The sequence below is a fragment of the Arvicanthis niloticus genome, chromosome 8 (genome assembly GCF_011762505.2).
Source record: "Arvicanthis niloticus isolate mArvNil1 chromosome 8, mArvNil1.pat.X, whole genome shotgun sequence".
In the NCBI taxonomy this organism is placed as follows: Eukaryota; Metazoa; Chordata; class Mammalia; order Rodentia; family Muridae; genus Arvicanthis; species Arvicanthis niloticus.
This window is the reverse complement of record NC_047665.1, coordinates 963,397-984,516: the sequence shown is the minus strand read 5'-3', so window position 1 is coordinate 984,516 and position 21,120 is coordinate 963,397. Positions and strand designations below refer to the sequence as shown.

Genomic DNA, 21,120 nt, shown 5'->3' with positions numbered 1-21,120 from the left:
TGGGTGTAGGGGCGAGGGTGAGATAAGGGAGCAGAGAGTGAGAGACAGATAAACAGAGATTGTGGCTCTGGCTACTTGTGAATTGAAGGAGAAAGCCTAAGGCCAGAAGCACAAAGCCAGCTTGAGTACTCAGCTCTCTGCTAAGGGCAGAAAACCAAAACATAAGGGTCCTTTCTAGACAACTTCACATCTTTTTTTTTTCTTTTTCTTTTTTTAAGGCCTTTGATAACAAGTTGGGTCTTGTGAGGGCCTGTGACCCCGGAATACTGGAAGGTGCTCCAAAGTGGCAGAAGGACTCATAACCTAGAGATGCTTACTTACTCCATCGTGCATGGTTTTAATTCTGACAAGCTTGGCCTCCAGCAACAAAGCCCAACTAACATGTGTTTCTTATTTCTGTTCTTATACTTACTTTGAAGCTTCATCTACACACTTAAGAGAGGCTCTGATAATGTGTCGAGACCAAACAGAACACCAGTTACTGAGCCAGACTTAAGAACAACAAAAGGCATTTGGGTCCCAACAACCAACACAGCCACAGGAGAAACCAATAAACTATTTGCAAATACTCTTTATGCAGAAAATGTCACAATGTTTGCAGCCTTTAAAAGCTCCTGTCACTATTTTCACATGTCAGCCAGATGACACAGTCCTTCCTGTGCCAAAAATTTGACTGTGTTTAAAACAAAAACAAAACTCTCTCCAAAATACCACAGCATGTGCACAAAATCAATACAAGTTCATATTCAGCTGCTTAAAGGTAGGCAGAAGCAGAAAATACACAACACAGATTTACAAAACTATAAACAAAAATTTTCACAGTTGGTTTTTCTTTTGATGGGTGTGTATGCACGTGTGAAAGCTGGAAGACAATCTCAGGTGTCACCCTCCTTTGAGACGAGTTTCTCTTTGTCCTGAAGCTCAATTAGGCTACAGTGGTGATCAGAAATCCTCCTGCTTCCAACCTCCACATCCAGCTTCTTGTATATGGGTTCTGGGAATTAAACTCAGATCCTCAACTACCTTAGCAACTGAGCCCAGCCCCTAAATAATTTTTAAAAACTGATCAGATTGCCAGGTATGGTGGCACAGGGCTGTTATCTCAGTACCAGGGAAGCCAAGGCAAGAAAATTGAGAGTCTGAGATCATCCTGAGCTACAAAGGAAGCTCTGCTCTGCTTCAAAGGGAAAAAACAAATAAATAAGCAAACAAACAAACAAAGTCAGATGGCCTTATATTTCAATAGCCTTAGCTTTGTTAATTACTTTTACTTATATCCATATTATAGCTGTCCTTACTTTAGGTATAAGAACTTGAAGTCCAGAATATCAAATGCCTTGTTACCAGCTGAGTATAGTATCCCAGCACTCAGGAGACAGAGGTAGGCGGAACTCTGAGTTTGAGGCCAACCTAGTCTACAAAGTGAGTTTTAAGACATCTAGGGGCTGTTACACAGAGAAACATGGCCTCCAAACCCTCACAAAATAAGCAAGCAAGCAAGCAGGCAAGCAGGCAGGCAGGCAGGCAGGCAGGCAGGCGGATGGATGGACGGACGAACAGACAGACAGACAGACAGACAGACAGATGTTCCTCTCTACAGAAACATTTTAGAGGTTGTAAAAATGAATAAGCTGGACTTGGGTGTAAGCCCTGAACACTGCTACAGTTTAAAATCAAAAACAAAGCAAAACTCTTGATTCTTTCTCCATTTTTTCTGATCGTTTCATACATGTATATAAAAATGTTTAATCATTTTGTTTTTGTCTTTAGAAGCAAGATCTTACTATGTTATCTTGGCTTGCCTATAACTTGCTATGTAGGCCAGGCTGGCCTCGAATTTAAAAAGATCCACTTGCTCCTGCCTTTACAGGGCTGGAATTAAAGGCATATGCCACCATGCTTGGCACATTTTGATCTTTTTTTTTTTAAAAGAAAGATTTTTTTTTTTTTTTTTTTTTTTTTTTTTTAAAGAACAGAGTCTCATGTCGTCTAGGCTGAACTCCTGATACTTCTGTCTCTATCTAACACCCAAGAGTGATAATTATAACTCTTATAAGAGTTATAAGCACATACATCACACCAGGTTCATTCAGTATTAGAAATCAAGCCCAAGGCTTGCTGCCCACAAGGCAAGTACTTTCAAAGTGAACTATATCCCTAGCACTGCGATCTCAATTTTTAAACAGGGAGTGGGGGTGGAGGGCTGCAACCATTTAAAAATACTCTGTGGGTTACATAACCCTGCAGACTGATCTTCTCCAAAGGAGGCATTAGCTGCTCATCTGGGATCACCCTGCTTGTTACTAATAGGAGGCCACTGCTCAGCCCTTATTTATAGACAGGAAACCATCCTGCCCAAAACCAGGACTGAAATGAAGATAAGAGCAACAAGAATCACAACTGGTCAAAGGGTCAAAGTTAATACCGGCTCAACCAACATCCCAGGGGCCACAGTGTCTGGGGTGCTTACTAGAGTGGACAGAGATGTAAGCCTCATGAGCTGGGAGCAGCAACCAACTCCACCCTGGAGCAGCTGAGGTGCTGTACCTATGGCTTCTTTCTGGAGGCCTGGCTGCTGTGTTTACAGTTCCCTGGTTGTTCTCTCTGCCTCTTGTAATACATGAGGAGGAGGTTTACACAGGAGAGTGTCTACAGAGCCTGTGTCCATCCACCTGGCTTTCCCTTATGGTCTCCACTGCACCATCTGCACTGTTGGCTAAATGCAATCTGACCCTCAGCTTCCAGATATCAGTCTTAGCCCAACTTCACGTCCAGTTTCTTTGCCCTGAAGGCACCTTAGCTGACTGCTCAGAATCCAAAACAATGAAATCCCTTAAAAAGTGGACCAGAGAGCCAAAAATTCACCATTAAAGCCCTAAGGTTCTCAGCTTCACTTCAGAGACTGTGGGCTTCTACTCATAGACTGCTGGGCAAGAATAGTCTCAGGAATTAATTAGGTCCATAATTTTCCATATGAATGCTTAAAAGGTAAGCCATTCTAAGGGCTGTTAAGAACTGCTTAAAAAATACAGTGACAAATATTTACCAGGGAACTTACAAGTTACCACGATTAACTCTTGCAGAGTAATTTATTAACCATGGAAGACAGCAAATTTGCAAGCTACAAGGTAAAAGTACTCCACTGTGTCATGGAGTCTACACTTTGTTTTTTGTTTGTTTGGTTTTTTTTTTTTTTTAAAGACAAAAATGTTACAAGTTTTGCCCTAAAGTATATATAACCTAAGGAAGAGATGAGGCAGCCAGTTGGAAAGCTTAACAGGAGGATGTAACCACAGATAATAACCAGTAAGACAGAATGGTAACTTTTCAATTTTAAAAGCAGACTTCAAGACAGCAAGATAGCTCAGAGGATAGAGAAACTTGTCACTAAGGCTGACAATCTCAGCTTGATCCCTGGGTCCCAAGTGGTGGACATCTTTCTTAGAGTTGTCCTCTGACCTCCATGGTGTGCATAAGCACATAAACACACAAATAACAAAAGGGTAGAGCACCTAATCAGCATGCACTAAGTCCTAGTTTAATCCCAAGTTAAGAGAAAACAAAACAAAAACATGGGAGCTGGAAAAATGTCTCGGTGGTTATAAAAGCTTGCTGCTCTTTCAGGAAGCCCAAGTTCAGGTCCCAGCAACTAGGCAACTCACAACCAGAACTCCAGGCATACACGGAGCACACACATACCAGAAGGCAAGCACCCATATACATAAAATAAATCTCTTGTTTTTTTTAAAGGGAAGGTGATAGGCATTTTGTAAAACATTAAGCAAGTATGTTCAAAACCCACTGACCCTTGTTTAAAAATTCTTAAACAAGTAAAACTGTTTTGTAGCTACTAAAAAAACATTTTTTTTTTTTAAGTCAGGGTTTCTCTTTTTAGCCCTGGCTGTCCCAGAACTCACTCTGTAGACTAGGCTGGCCTTGAACTCAGATATCTGCCTGCCTCTGCCTCCCAACTGCTATCTGGACTAAAAATTTTTATTTGCACAAATAGCAAATGCTACTCATTTTCTGTTTTCCTTAGGAAATTTGGCTTCCAGATGACCAAAGAGTCTTGTATTGATAACAGTTTTTTAAAAGATTTTTAAAAAAAAGGGCAGTATATTGTATTTGTGAAATGTATGCAAATATATGTACCTATGTGTGTATATGCATATGTGTGCATGTCTGTGTGGGTGCATACCTGTCCACATATATCAGTTATCTTCCTATATCTAACTTGAGACAAAGTCTGTCACTGAACTGGAGGCTCACTTGTCTCCACTGCTCAATGCTAGGGCTACAGGCATGTGTAGCTGTGCTCAATTTTTTTACAAGAATGTAGGGATAATCTCTTGTACACTGTGTAAAAGCATCATCAAGAAAAATCTAATGGCCAATACGGTGAGGCAGGATTAGAAGGTGGGACATCTGGCACACAGAAAGAAACCCTGAGAAACAGTCAGGTGAGAGAGATTCGCCACCAGGATTCAGGTTTGTTTGTTTGTTTGTTTTTACCTGCAGTGCCTGGCATGGGACTCAGAGCCCCTTTCGTGATAGGCACTATTCAACCTACTGCTGAGCTGAAAAATTCTATCTTAGGTCTTCGGTTTGTTTCAACATTACTGCTTAAGCTTTATGCTACCTCCAAACTTCAACAACTCCAGGAAAAGTTATCAAGACTTCAGTTCCTAGGAGTTAGCACTCATCTCTACACAACTTTAATCAGAGAACTAAGTTGGCTCAAACAAAAGATGCCTTGCTTACTTAGGTGTTTTATCTTTTGAAGTCTTTAACACATGTCAACACTCTTTCCTACTATTAATAACTTTCTTTTATTGGAAGTCTTTCTCCTGCTTCCCCACCAAGCATTATAACCACTCCAAGCCCCCCCATTAGCCCACCCATCGTGGTCTGAAAGACACCTGTCACAACCACAAACTCTGGTCTTCGCACAAACTGACTTCAATATGAGCAGAGTAATAAATTTGATAAATATCCAAATCTATCCATTTTCCCTGGTGTCTTCGGGTCTCTACTGCCATGACAAAACCACTATGACTAAGACCTGGCTGGGGAGAAAAGGGTTTATCTGGCTTACACTTTCTTGGCACTGTTCAAGTGGAGGAGCAGGAACCTGGAGGCAGGAGTGGATGCAGAGGCCATGGAGGAGTGCTGCTTGCTGCCCTTGGCTTCCTCAGCCTGCTTTGTTACAGAACCCAGAACCACCAGCCCAGGGATGGCACCACCCACCATGGGCGGGTCCCTCCCCCATTGATTAATTGAGAAAATGTCTTACAGGAGGATCTCCTGAAGGCATTTCCTCAGCTGAGGCTCCTTCTTTGATGATTCTAACTTGTGTCAAATTGACACACAAAACCAGCCAGTATGCCTGGCAAATTCTTTACCATGGAATCAACACTGATGTGCAAGACTTAAACCTCTCAGAGGAATTCTAAATCCACATATTAACAATGAAAACACAGAAACAAAACTAAGGTTCTGTGTGCCCAAATATAACCATTAGCAAAGTCAAAGGTGCATCAAAATGGACCAAATACATCAAGCCATTGTCCACAAATACAAGAAGTTATCTTTCTCATTCACTGTTGAAAAACACCATCCATGGGCTAGGTGTACTGCTTGATGGCAGAACATCTAATTAGATGCTGGAAGCCCTGAGTTTAATCCACAGAACCAACAAATTAAAACAGAAGAATGAGCAAGGCACCAGCAATGCAGCCTTTAAGTCGAGTACTCAGGAAGCAGAGGTAGGCAGATCTGTGAGTTCAAGGTCAGCCTGGTCTACAGAGGGAGTTCCAGGACAGCCACAATTATTGCAGAGGAAAAACTCTACCTTGGAAAAACAAAACATACAGACACACACACACACACACACACACACACACACACACACAGACACACACACACACACACACACACAACGACCACAGCAAGAACAATTTCATATTTACAAAATTATCCAGTACTTTCTGGTTTTAACCCTATGATTCCACCATACCTCTCTGCCATTTTCTGAAAGGTTCTCCATGTTGGAGTTGCAGCCACTGGCTTCAGACAATGTGACAAATAGAGATTTAAATGACAGTGGAAAGAGACTGATCCTGAGGGAAGCCTGGTTAGGAATTCATGTATATGGGCCCTGTCCCTGAGGTGGAACTGTCCTGGCCATGCAGGCTTTCTCTTAGTATGTTGGGAAGACCTCACAAACAGCTTAGAAGTTTTTGTCACACTGAGGACTGATTCTCCAGGTTGCCATTAATGTTTTGTGAACCTTGATAATCCTAATGTCACTTTCTCTGTCAAGGCTCCCCCTCCCCAGATGAGTTGGCCAAATAATGGAACCAAAGTCATAGTTTAGGTATCTGTCAAGCCAGTGAGATGGCTCAGTAGATAAAGCTCCTTACCACCAAGGCCTATGACCTGAGTTTGATCTCCAGAACCTGTATGACAGAAGGAAAGAACTGACTCCAGCAAGATGTCTTCTGACCTCTACACGCGCCATGCCATGTATATGCACTCTCCACTTCCCCTTCACTCCGTGTGCCGTGTGTGTGTGTGTGTGTGTGTGTGTGTGTGTGTCTGTCTCTCTTTAAAAATGGCAACTCTTGCCACATGAATTATTTTTCCTGCAAATTCTTCATTATAAAGTTTTAATTATTAAAAGAGAGAAAAGGGTAGAGAAATCTCTGTGAATCTGAGTCTGGTTTATACAGGGCTACACAGTGAGATCCTGTCTCTTCTATTTTTGTTTTGTTTGTTTTGGTTTGGTTTTTTTCCGAGGCACAATTTCTCCATGTAGCCCTGGCTGTCCTGGAACTCATTCTGTAGACCAGGCTGGCCTTGAACTCAGAAATCCGCCTGCCTCTGCCTCCCAAGTGAGACCCTGTCTCAAGATGAGGTTGATTTTATTTTTAATTATGCATATGTACAAGTGCATGCAGGTGCCCTAGAGGCCAAAGAGGATGTTCTCTTAAAGTGGAGTTACAGGCAGTTAGTTACGAGCAGTCATCATGGGTTCTGGGACTCGACCTCAGGCACACTACAAAAGCAACAAGTTCACTAGCATATCTTTCTCTATTTCCTTTTGTTTAAGGACTTGCTGCCAGCATAAGAAACAACTCAGATGAAGAATCCAGACTTCAACAGACACAGTTCACTTCCTGTATCTCAGACCTTCATGGATGACTAAAACTTGAAGTTTGAAGTTTTCTCTGAAACATTTCTCTCTGCTACTTTTCTGAGCATAGCCAGAAAAAGACAACCAGAAAGGCCTAGGCAGCTGGTAACAAGACACCCTAAACATCTAAAAGAATCTAATTTTGAGGAACGATCTCAACTAATTCCACCCACCCAATTTTTGTAAACTACAGATTAACAAAGTGTGTGACAGAAAGGAGTATGAGATGGTATAAGGCTTGTATTGGGGATGCAGCCCAGTGTAAAGAGATACCTAGCATGAGCCTAAGGTCAAGGTCCCAAGTGTAAGCAAGCAAATCTATCAAAGCAGGGCTGATGGCACAGTGGTTAGAGCACTTGCTGCCTTACTGCACAATCATGAGGACTGGAGTTCAGATCCTGGCACTAACATAACAGTGTGTGTGGGGGGGGGGGGGGGCGCGCAGGCCTGTAATTCCAGATATAATACCCAATATGTGCACACAGCTACACACACATGCTCATACACTCATAGAGAAATGTTTACACAAATAAATACATCTTTAAAGGGGATAGAGGTATCTGGAGAGATGGCTCAGCATGTAAGGCTGCTTGTCACCAAGCTTGGTAATCTGAAACCCCTGAAAACCATCTTCTAACATTCACAAATACACACACACACACACACACACACACACTGACCCCAGTAAAATAACTACAACTCTCTAAACAAATTATGAATTAATAAAAGCAGCTTCAGGAGGCATATTCACTAACCTTAAAGGCTTAAAAGATTATCAACTTTTTTCATTATGGTCAGTAAAAAAAGTTTAATTAAAAAAAAATAATCTTTTTAAGTTCTAGGTTCACAGTAACGTTGAGTATCACACCCGATCCCCACACACCATGTGTATAAGTCTTCCTGAGGTAAATAATTTTCAACAAGCAAACAAACACATGCCCTCTAGAAACAAACCAAGACAATGCCTTAGGAAAGAGTAGTTTCAAAATACCAGAGCTGACTGTAAAAGCAGGACAGCTGTGCACAGACTGACCTTTAGACCCAGCAACACTTACCATATAACACCCAATGAGGAAGGCGGCATTCGCTTGCTTTCTCTGATCAGTGCCGGTAAAATGGATAATTTTCTTCCTCAGCATTGTAATGGACTGCATCAAAACAAACTGTTGTTAGTATTTTCTTCACTGCTTCAAGTTTCCTAAAATTTTGCTTTGTGACAAATTCTACATCTCACATGCAAAAGCAATCTCGATATTAAAACTCTAAGAACAACAACCCTGAAGCCCTGAAATCCCAGGAGCCATACTGTGATATTAGAATTATTTAAAATAAAAGGGAGAAAAGGAAATATGAACAGAAAAATGCCTAAAGAGAAGCCAACCATAGGATCATTTCAGAAAGCTATGGATAGAGCCAAGAAAGAACAAAGACTGATGAATCCAGAGTCCACAGGGACTAAAGTTCTCATTGGAGGCCACCGTTACTCAATAGTGCCATGTTTTTCTAAGGAGATATAAGATTGGCAGTATCCACAGCTAGTGACAAAGAAAACTGAATAGACGTGCCAATCTGAAAAATCAACAATGTAGATCTGCCTATAACAGGAGATGTAACAAGCTGGGGAAATTGCCTGAAGAATTCCTATTTCCTTGAGACAAGGTCTCCTTATTAACACTGCCTAGCCTGAACTCATTAGGTAGACCAGGCTGGCCTTGAAATCCCAGAAACCCACCTGCCATATATGTCTCTAACTCCTGTTCCAGGGAATTCGATATACTCTGACATCTGAGGGTACTGCACATACATGGTGCAAAGACATACGAGCATGAAGAACACTCACACACATAAAAAGTCTTTTTGATAAAAAAAAAAAAAACTTTAGTCCTAAAGCCACTAGTTAAATGGATATACCGCAAAGATAATCCCATGAGACAGCAGCTGAAAGGACTCTTCTTAATTTATGAAAATTAAATGTACACTAGAGATATATGTATGTTTCCTTATGTATGCTAAACTTCAACAAGAAGTTAAAAGAAAAGGAAGCCACCATCACCCAGCAGGTCCCCAGTGGTTCTTCACTACTGTGAAATGCATCAGTAAAGATGCAACAGGGTATGTTTGGCATGTTTGAATGTATTGCTTATCTCGCTGGCCCATGCTTGTTTGAATGTTCTAGTGTCACCAGCATTAATCAGTGTGAGCATATCTTCCTGTGGTGGTTTATATGGAGTAAGGGACCTAAATCAATTAAAAACAAAAAGAGAAGCCAGCCCAGCCATTAGCACCCTCCTCATCCAGGGCACTGTCAATCTCACTAGCTCAGTGGGCAGTGAGATCTTAGGCTGGCTGCTCAACACCTCTTCAATGCCTGCAGCAAGTCACTAGAAAGGAACACACTCATTTATTCTAAATAATAAAAGTCTCCAACAGGTTAGGCATGAAGGTACATGCATAGGCTCACTCTTTCAAAACTAAAGCAAAGGAACAATAGATGGGAGGAGAAGGAATTATATGTAGCCTCTTGGCCCTGTGGGAACAAAAGACTGTCACTGACAAGGGAAAAGGGGATGGGGACCCAAAGACAGAAGGCCATGGATGTTTATATTGCTAAGGAGGCCTAGGAAGAAGTCTGCACTTGTGTCTAAATATATAGTGAATACAGTTGATGCTCAGGAGAGAAAAAATATCTCCCTTACCCATAAATTTGTAATGGTGTTAAGCAAAAATAAATGTTATTTGTTTTACACAGTTCTCTGGTAGCTAAGCCATTGTAAGTTTTTTGTTTGCTTTTAATTCCTGCTATAACAAACTCAGTATTTCCTATTGATAGTTTATAATGACTAGGTAAGTTTTAAAAATCTGAGACATAGTCTCACATTGTAATCGAAGTTAACCTGGAACTTACTATGTAGATCAGACTGGTTACAGACTCAAAGATCAAAGGCACATGCCATCATACCCAGCCAGGTACTCCAGTTAGTAATTCCAAGATTTTAAATAAAGGAATGGGGTTTGTGTTCAATCAGAAGAATACACTGTGTCCTCAAGGGGACACTGTTGATCCGTGGTTCTCTTATTCCCTGGCCACATGTGTAAAAGGTTCACATTGAAGAGTGAGTTTCCACCTCAGAGAGGGCAAGGTCTGTTTTCCCCAACCATTCAACAGCACTCTCTTTGAGAGGGAGGCAGGAGAAATGCTAGCCAAAGCAGGGAAGCATTTCCCTTGTCTACTTCAGTTCCCATGAGGTCAGACAAGGAACTTAGTTAATAGCTGCCTTTCGCTTTGAGTTATTTTTTTGTTTGAGCTTCTTCAACCCAAACCGGAACCAAGAAACCCAAATATAACTCATTCCATTAAAATTAGAAAACACATGTTACATGTATTGGTGTATCCATGAGGGGATATAGATACTTCTAGGTCAGCCTGGGTTGCACATAAGTGTGTCTCAAAGCCCAGAAAATACTCTAGGAAACAAATATATGGCAATATAAGTTTAGGAAAAAGAATATTTTTAATGTGTGCTTCTGCTTGCACGTATATATGTATGTATGACAAGTCTGCAGATGCACACAGGGCAGAAGAGGGTATTATGTCCTCTAGAACCCCAGTGACAGACAGTCATGATGCACAATAGGGGTCTCTAAAAGAGTATCCAGTGCTCTTGACTGCTGAGCCATTTCTCCAGATTCAGAAAAATAAAAATAAAGTACACATGCTAAATACCACTACAATGAGAAACACCACGTACAGAATCTCACAATATAGGTCAGGCTACACAGTCTCATACAGCGCTGTATACCATGTGATCTCACAGCAATCTTTCCAGAATGCTGAGATTACAGGGGCACTCCACCATACCTTCTAAACATTTGCCATGTTTTCAAGGCATCCTAAAACACACTTCAGTAGGCAACTGGTGTCTTGGTAAACTTGTTCTGTTTTCTAAAGATAAGATCTTGCTGTCTAGCGAAGTCTTGCCTTGAACTTGGGATCTCTCACCTGAGTGCTCAGAAGTCAGGTGTGCACTAGCTCACCTGATCTTAAATGGTTTTGTTTTGTAAGAGGAAACATTCTTTCAAATTAAAAATTTTTTAAACTGGAGAGGGGTCTCCTTAGTCTTGCTCTAAAGTACTGCTGAGTGATCACTTCAGTCAAACCTTGAGTTAAAAGATTTACCTTGAGCTTCTTATTTATCTTGCAACAATATCTGTAAACCATGGCCAGATTGAGTGGTCCAAAATCCGCATAGAAGCTTTGAAAAAAATAAATAGAAACAAGTACACATATTTTAGCTGCTCTAAATGTAAATGGTCCTAAAATTATGGCAAGAGGGCATCCATCAACCCAAATTAACACTGGCCATACAATTCTAAGGTCCTGCCCTACTAATACTAACAGCAGGAATATTCTGGTAAATAATATCTAATTAATCATGCAACAAGTGAGCAAGAGCTGTACACCTCATTAGTGGAGAGCTCAGCTAACTTGCACCAGATCTTGCTACCTTCCCTTAACATACGCGCGCGCGCACACACACACATGCACACACACACACAGGTATAGAGTAACTAACCTCAATTTAAAAAATTGGTATTGCACATATTTTCCACTAGCAAAACTAGTATTCATATTTCACACAGCTCTGCAGTATAAACTATTAAGAATATCAGATCAGGGTTTAAACGAAGGTTCTTTGTATCCTCCAAGATCTATTTTACTACTGAGAATCTGAAACAGTGCCCAGCTGCAAGTGTTTATCAGCTATGCAATATTTCCAAGGCTATGTCATCTGCATATACCTAGGGATTCCTCAGGGGAAATTTCAGAAGTGTGAGTCTTGCAAGAGGCAATACTTACTTCTCATACTCTAGCTCGTTATCTATGCTGAAATAATGTTCGTTTGACGCACTCTTTGGTCTGCTGTAGAGAATGGCAAAACAAAGGCGATCTGAAATGGAAAATGGCAATGTTCTTTTCTTCAAGTTTTTAAACAGGTGTCCCAGGTCAACACCCAACTCTTTTCTGATGAATTTAAAGATGGCTTGTTTGATTTTTGTTATGCCCCCACCCCCATGTTTCAGATGGCAGAGGTGACAATGTATAATTTCAAAAAGTCTCTTTGGTGAATATCAATAAGTAAGCAAAGCTTTAAAGAAGAAATTGCCTTAATTTTAGTCCCCATGGTGGTAAGTGACATTTTCATGTGGTGGTTCTGTTTTGGCTTCTGCAGCAACTGAACTAAGAAATCTCAGGAAATTTGACACACCTCTGATGGCTAGTCTATAACCATGCATCAAGTTTATGAGGACACAATGAAAATGCATGCAGCAGGAAACTATCTTTTAAAGTAAAAAGCAAAGAATGCTTTCAATGTTGCTGTTTACAACTATAGAATACAAGTTATGTTTATACAATTATTCTCATGAATATGTATTTTTTTTTTAAAGTTGGAATCACTGCTTTGGGTTTACTGTTTAAAATCAAGGCGAATGAGAGGTGAGGCAAGGCCAGACTGGGGTGGAATCTGTGTTGCATGAATACAGTCAGAGGCTGTGGAGTTCAGCAAGAAGGGGAGTATTGTTCAAAGGCTCCATCCACCCTTACTCCCACCAACCTCCAGAAAAAACAGCAACATCTTAACAGCAATTAGATCCCTACACCCAAAACATGGCAAAAATCAAGGGCAGCCTTTGAAATACTTATATTCTTTTTAGACAAGGAGCTGAGACGACCTTTTCTCGAATGGTAATTTAAACTTTCCAATCTGCACCTCTACTCTTAGAATGGCTGCACGTGTATCTCCTAGTAGACGCAACAAACTTCTTTCAGTGGCATTCAAAAGGAAGACCGAGCTTTGTCCTTTCCAACCACAAATGACCTTTGATCTGCTGCTCGGCTGGGAATTTCACCAGCTCCCACGCAGTGTGGGTGGAGAGGCTGTAGGACACAGGGGTCACAAGCAAAGGTGTGGGTTTACCCTCAAAGTCACTGGACCCAGAAGAGAGGCCAGTTGGGCTCCTTGGGCAGCAAGTCGCTCCTCCAGCCATCCTAAATCCTGCCCTGTGCACTCACCTCGGATCACCTCGGCCATCAGAGGGGTCCCCGCGCCCTCCCGTCTCATGACTCCAAAGCATCTGGAAAGCAGGGCAAGAGAAGGACCCAGCGGGTCTGGGGTGACCGCGAGGGACAGAAGAAAGAAAGTGTGACCACACCCCCAAAGTCTAAAAAACAGTGAAGTTTAAAGGGCCGCGCCCATGCATAGGCACGGAAACGCCCTGGCGGGTGACAAGCAGCAGACTGGGAGCCAACCCCGGAAGTCCAAACTCTGGGACGTCCCTGAGGCGTCCAGGGGCCAGCGTTCTGCAAAAGAGGCCAAGCTCACGAGCACGCGCGACCAGAGGTCAGCTGCCCTGCAGAGAGAGGGAGGGGAAGAGACCTGGCCCATGAACACACGCAACTAGGACCAACTGTCCTGCAAAGGAAGAAACCAGACATACATACAGGCACTCGCAGCCAGAGACCAGATGTCTTGCAAAGGGAGCGACTCAGCCAGCTCCGGGTACACTGGGCCAGCTCCCGGCTAGCCGCTACGACCCAGGAACTCAAGATAAAGGATTTAGGGGCCAGGCCGGCGCCAACCTCCACCACAGACTTTGGACTCCCGCCCACCCCACTGCGGCTGTCTGCCACCAGAGGGCGCTCCCCGATTCACACAACGGAGTGTCACAGCTCAGATCAAACAGGCCTGCAGCACAAGAGTTTAGAAGCTGCAAGGTGACTTTGCTGGAGTTGGGCATGAACATAATCCCAGCACTTGGAGGCACAGTGGAGGAAGGAAGGTCAAGAATTCAAGGTCAGTCTCACCTAAAGAAAACTCAAGGCCAACCCTAAGCTACTGTGAATCTCCCTCAATAGGAGCTAAGATAACTTACTAGATAAAAGTACTTGCTCCTCAATGATGTAAGCCTTAGGACCCAAGTTTAATGCCCAGAACCCACTCTACAAAGTTATCCTCTGACCTACCCACACATGGGGAGTAGGGCACACACATCTGTAATTAAAAATAAATGTAACACTCAGGACATTTGCTATGTTAACGGTATGGGGATAGTCTAAAAGCAAAATATTTGATGTGCTTCTTAGCAACCATTCACAATTTTTAGCCTATGTTCTTAATCTCAAGGGAATCTGTTAAATATCATATGGTGCAGAGTCTGTGGATCTTTACTTCCTCCCAAGTTTTCCCAAACTTTCTACAGAAAAGCATGGAGAAATAGAAAGTTGTCAATGCCCTTCTCTTTAAAAGAAAATGAAAATGGCAAGTTTTCCTAAAAACGACACATTATTTATGATCTCCAAAGACTTGCATATTCCCTAACCTTATTCTAGAATTTCAGATGTATCAGGTTGAGATCATGAAAACACACACACACACACACACACACACACCACAGCAGTATGGGACCAAGGATTCTTTCTATACTTGCACCTGGGGAGGACTTTTCATCTGGTAAATTGATACATTCTTTAAAGTAGTTTTCACTTTTCACAGCAATAAACAATAAGCAGGACAAGGGAACCGGCTGTTAAGAGCATTCTAAATTCACCCAGCAGACCTATTTCAATCATGTTATTACAAAAATTACAAAAATGCCATTTTAAAGTTTGAGGGTTTTGTTTTGGGTTTTTTTTTTTTTTTCCCATTATTGTGTGTATGTGTGGCAGTCAAAGAACCACTCTCTGGGGTCCTTTCTCTCCTGCCGCCTTCTGAGTTCAAGTGATCAACCTAAAGTCATCAGGCCTTCATGCAATCACCCCAACCCATGGAGATAGCATCCTATCCCCTACCATGGAGCTTTAATGTGGGCCTTACAGCACGCGTACATGCAACTACTGATATCTAAAAGTCAGAAAACTGGTCAGCAGCACACTCTTAGAGCAGGTGATCCAGAGTGAAACAAAGGAGGGTAAGAGAGACTATGCCTTTTTATAGCTTTTGAATTTTAGATTACATATCTATTCAAAATGGCAACATTTTGAATACTAAACTACTAAACTGTCAGGATAATGGTGTTTATTCAAAGCTAAATCCGTACTGAGATGTGAAGCATTTCATGAGGTTGCCTGAAGGGGGCCCTCTTCACACACTTAAAGGTGTGTACTTTCTAATCTTTGGAAATTCCAAGATTTTGGTTTTTGTTTGCTTGCTTGCTTTGGGACCTGGGGGGTGTACAGAGTACTCCTCTAGTATGGCCATAGATTCTGTCTCTAGCAACAACAAAAAGTCCTGGGTTTTGCAAATTTGCTGTTTCTTCAGGGATGGGAACTAAACCAGTTAACTTGCAACCATCGGTTGCAAACATTGTCAAGTGAGGGCTCTGCAAGTGAGCCATACCCAGACAATCTTGGACTAAGAACATCTTGGAATTATTTTACCATGGGAAAACATATTCCTCTGGGTAGAAAGGCAGCCTTCTTTCCCTTTCAGCCTGGGTGTGCTTAGCTCCCCTGTTCAGTATAGTATATGCAGTGGCAGCTCTTCCATTGACCAAGATCTACTCATACAGACCAAGGCCAAAGCTCCAGTTACACAATCTCAAATCTGCCTCTAGCCAGTTGCTACCTCTAGTCTGGTACCTCTAAGTTCTTACTGTCCCCTCCTTCAGCCCTGTTGTGTGACTTCTGAAGTTAATGCCCACTGACTGAGAGAAAACAATGACTCCCCTATCTTTTATCTAACAAGGGAGCCTGAAGCTTCACTGGAGCTGCCTAGCATGTCTCACATGCTCTCTGGCCATGTGAGAAATTCCAGTTCATATCCTACCTTCAGCTGGAGATGCAGTTCAGTGAGATACTGTTTGCCTGTGCAAAAGGCCCGAGTTCAAGCCCCAGCACCATAGAAAACAAGGCATGGTGTCCTACACCTGTAATCTCAGCACTTAAGAGTGGACTCAGGAGGAACAGGAGTTCCAGGACATACTTGACTACATAAACTTCAAGGCCAGTTGGGGATACACAAGGCCTTGTCTCAGAAACAAACAAGACCTTAGTATCCAGCAAAAGTGAAGCCCAGTGTTGCTGCTCTTCAGTAAAATCCTGAGGCTCCATTACCAACAGACAGACAGACAGACAGAACACACACACACACACACACACACACACACACACACACACACACACAAGACTATTATTTCAGATAGCATGTTTGGGACTTACGCAGTCCGCTCCCAACTCCTGTCTATAATTACCAGTTGAGTGGTACCAATCCCAACAGTAACAACAGTCTTCTATGTGAAATATCATAGAGTCTGCACAAAGCAGAACTGGGTTTTCTAAGTTCACTCTCTCTTTTGTGCCTGCTTGCTAAAAAAGATTTAGTAACTGTCAGCTTTGCAGATCTTCTGATTGAAAATTGGTTTTCAGTATAACCATAGCAAGGGTAAGTGTATTACTAAACTGCCTGTATTCATGAGTTTTCAGAAAAGAATGTTAACAACAACAACAACGAAAGTCCTAAAAGCTGGACATGCTTGTAACTGATATAAGCATAGACTTATCTGGAAAGAGAATCTCACCTGAGGAGCTGCCAATGCAGATAGTTCTCAGTTAACAAGAAAGCAGGCTGAGTAACCAATGAGCACAAGCCAGGCTTCAGTTCCTGCCTCGAGGTTCCTGCCCTGACCTCCCTCAGTGATAAGTCTGACCTGTAAGTTTTAAGCTAAAATAAACCTTTTCTCTCCAAGTTGGTTTTGATCCTGGTATTAATCACAGCAATAAAAATCTAGCTACAAACCGGCTATAATGATGCACACCTTTGATCCTGGCACAGAGATCTGGTGGATCTCTCAAGTTTGAGGCCACAGACCCAGTCAGACAGTAGGACAGGAGGGTGCAGTCAGAGCTGACCCAGGGAGAAGTCACAGAAGAGATAGACTGTGTTGGGAGCCGACTTTAGCAGAAAGTGGCTAGATCAACTTTGCAGCCATCTGGAACCATATACCCTGACGAAAGATTTGGTTTTCAATAGCCTACAACAGCTGAAGCACACTCTGATATCCCACATATTTTGTGTTGCTGTTTACTGGCCCCAGCTGCAAGGTACACGTGGTAGTCACGCCTGCAAGGCATGCAGTTTGCGTGCTGTCCACGTGCTATCTACGCCATACATGCTTATAAGGCGCATGTGCTATCCACGCCTGCAAGGCATTGCGGTGCACGTGCTGTCCACGCTATAGACGCCTGTAAGGCTTACGTCATATCAACACCTGCAAGGCACGTGGTATCCACGCGCCTACAAGGCACGTGGCAAAAGCCTATAAATAGCTGAGAATTCCCTTCAATAAACGAGACTTGATCAGAATCTCTGTCTTGTCTCCATTCTTCGCGTCTCTTCCCCTTTATCCCCACTCTCTCTCTCGCTAGACCCTGATCCTCGGACCGGAACGGGCAGTACGGGCTGCAACAAGACTGGGCACTTTAGGCAGATGGATGCTCATCTAGGATTATAAACCAGAAACTTTAACAAATTTTTATTTTTCTATTCAAGTAATAACTTCAGAGGGGGAAAGGATGGACACCAATATTTACCTCATTTCAAAACAAAGACTTGCCTGAAGGAACATTTTGAAAAAATACTTCAGACCCTCTTATGTTAACCTAGGTAAAACATGGGTGTATAAAATAAGCATGCAAATCAAATATATACTGGTAAATCTGGAAAAGTGATTTTAAGCAATTCTTTGGCCTACATGTAAATTTCACTATTAAAGACTAATCCCAAGTTACATATTAATAAGGTGGATAAGCTTCTTTACATTCACAGAAAGAATAAATTTTTGGTGGGGGTGATAGTGGCATACACCTTTAAACCCAGCACTCAGGAGGCAGAAGAAGTCCAATCTCTGTGACTTTAAGGCCAGCCTGGTCTGCAAAGAGAGTTCCAGAACAGCCAGGGCTTTACACACAGAAACCCTGTCTTCAAACAAAAGAATTTTGGGGCAAACAATCTGGTAATACAGGACACGGGCATCTGAAAGATTTCTTTGAAGTTCATTAACATTTTGATTCTACAGTTATGGGTACTGAGAACACATGCCATTTTACATAGATATACAGTACAAATGACATAAGTTTAAGGTGATTTCAGAAACTGCCAATTCTGTCTCAATCTCAAGGCAAAAATCCATTCGAAGATTTTTGTTGAACAAACCCAAGTTGGCAATTTTAAAAAAATCAAACATTCTACCAGAACATAATCCAAAGGCAGACTATTGGACTGAGAACAAGAATAGAAAATATTACTAAAAGTCTTTGCTTTCTGTAATTAAACAGAATGTTTCTGCAAGAGAAGAGAATTGTATGTGCAGAAAAAAAAAAAAACCTATAATCTGAGATGTTTCAAGCAGTGAAAGCTGGGTGTGCACATGGAGAAGCACACATGGTAGAAACTGCTGTACTGTATGCTCAGAACCAAAGGATGCAGTGAAGCCACCCAGACAACAAACACAAGCATGGACTACAATATTCGCCTTTTTTTTGGGGGGGGTAACCTCCCCAACATTCAGTCACCAGCAATATATGAATTAGCACCCACAGATTAGAAAGCTGAGCCTTTATCAGAAGCAAGGTCTTAATTATACTTTATCTCCTATGTTTAAAGTCTCTCCAAAACAACTATTTGGACAAGTCACAATTCTAGGCCATTCTAATAATTTTCCTTTAGAAAAATTCAGAGTGATTTTAAAAACACCACTATGCTAATATTATGGTGTTTTTCTTCTGTGGAGCACATAGATTAATACATCAGTGTTATTTTTTTTTTAATGGAAACTGGGACAAAAGACATGAAGATAGTTAACAAAAGGAAATAAATGGCCTGTAGCTCATGAAAAAGAAGTATTCAAAATCAGAGCAATGCAAATTAAATCACAGTGAAGTAGCACTTCCCATCCACAAGAATGGCTAAAATTAGAAATACTACTACTACCACTTGTTGGGAAAGAAATAGAGCCATGAGCATATGCATGAGCCTATACTCCTAAGAACCATAAAATAGCATTAACATCTATTAACACAGAAGAGCATCAAAGTGGGAGCCTGACCTTTCTGAAAACAAGATTTCCAAGTAACAAAGTCCCCGAAGGAAAACTGTAGGCAGAAAGAGCACACCCAGCTTCCCTGGGCTCAGACCAAAAGCTCACTGACTATGGCCATGTCCCATAAGTCATATACTAATCAGGCTCATTATTCTGTGCAATTTTAAGAAGCCCCTTATCCAACAATGTCCTTGGGACTTTCCAAACACCTACCCTAACCCAAATTGCAAAGAACACAGTGTTTCTTAGCCTAACTTGATAATGTCAACTGACCTTAGATCCACTTTCTCCTCAAGGCAACCAACAGACACACACACACACACACACACACACACACACACACACACACACACAAAGACCTTAAAAGAAAAGAACATCCTTTGTTTTTCCTGGACTGGATTAGTTTTACTTCAGTCCTTCCAAGTCCCTTTTGCCAGGACAATACAATTCTGTGCCTTTCTGAGTCACCTGAGCAGAGAAACCTCAACTGAAGAACTGTCCGATCAAATTGGCCTATGGTATCTGAGACATTCTTTAAATTGCTAATAAATGTGGAAGGGCCTGGCCCACTGTGGGTGGTTCCACAGTATAAAAAGGGTAGCAGAACATGCTCCTCCATGAAGCAAGCCCCTCCTTGATTTCTGTTTTAGTTCATATTTCAGCTCTTGCCCTAGGTCAACCTGGATGGTGCACTGTGACCTGTAAGTGAAATAAACCTTTTTCTCCCCAAGTTGCTTTTGGTCATGGTGTTATCATAGCAACAGAGATGCAAACTAAAACACTCACACCTAACCTCACCCTTCTCTACTCCTAACAAAGACACAGGAAAGAACCCCATATGCTAGTGTGGGGGTGGAAACTGCAAGTGAGTCAAGAAGAAAACACCCAACATTGACTCTGACTTCTTCACCCACCTGCAGGCTCAGCTATACACATGTGTACACACAGATACACACGAAACCCTAATAAATATGGTTGGCAATTTATTCCAAGTTAACTTTTCCCTTTACGTATATACCCAAGAGAAGTTCCAAGTGTCTACAAAAGGACTGGTACACAAATATTCACAGCAGCTTTGTTATAGACGACAGTAACTAGAAGCAATCAACAACTAAAGACCATCAGTAACTGAGCAGACTCCCCAGTGGAACACTCCTCCAACCAGAGAGAGCAAGTACATGATGCTCAGACCAACACCTGTATCTTTGAGCTCAAGCAAAGAAGTTCACACTTCAGAACTCTGTACACCAAAGTTCAACCGCAGGCAAAACTGGCCCAGACAGAAATTAACATGCTCATGGAGTGGGTATGGGACAAGAAACCCATGGAAAGAAAGTTCAGAGCAGAGGCTCAGGGGCATATACACTTAATAAACTCAAACTACACATCTGACTGTGTGTAAGCTGTACTTTATAATTTCAAGGAGCCAGAGGTGAAAAGGCAGCTTAAGAAAGAATCTCAGGTGCTGGAGAGACAGTTGGCAGTTAAGAGCTGTACCGCTCTTGCAGAGGAACTGAGTTTGGTTCCCAGCACCCATATCAGGCGGGAAATAACCACTTGCAACCCCAGTTCTAGGGGATCTAATGTCCTCTTCTGGCCTCCAAGAGTACCCACGTGAATATAGGAATGACACACACACACACACACACACACAAACTTAAAAAAATTAAATTGAAAAAATAAAAGAATCTTGACTACTTTGGACTTGTGAAAAAGTACTAACCAAGTGTTCTGTATTAAACACAATGAAGGGTAATCTTATCATTACCTTAAGATCATGAATAATTATATTGCAGCCTAAGATTAGAAAAGAAAATGAGCTTGGGATG

General features: G+C 41.9%; 1 protein-coding gene across 10 annotated transcripts in view; it reads right to left on the bottom strand.

The window, feature by feature from the left end:
• Cdc14b (cell division cycle 14B) overlaps positions 1-21,120 on the bottom strand; it is an 85,491-nt gene that overhangs the window by 43,506 nt on the left and 20,865 nt on the right. For 6 of the 10 annotated variants that reach the window (XM_034510504.2, XM_076938846.1, XM_076938847.1 and 3 more), the window contains exons 2-4: positions 12,054-12,144; positions 11,373-11,448; positions 8,251-8,343 (exon numbers count right to left, since the gene is read on the bottom strand). In XM_034510504.2, coding sequence (XP_034366395.1) covers positions 8,251-8,343; positions 11,373-11,448; positions 12,054-12,144 — 260 coding nt within the window. Of the gene's footprint in view, positions 1-8,250; positions 8,344-11,372; positions 11,449-12,053; positions 12,145-13,268; positions 13,605-13,697; positions 13,847-21,120 lie in introns of those variants that run through there. The other 4 variants (XM_076938852.1, XM_076938848.1, XM_076938849.1 and 1 more) reach the window with 4 other exon arrangements.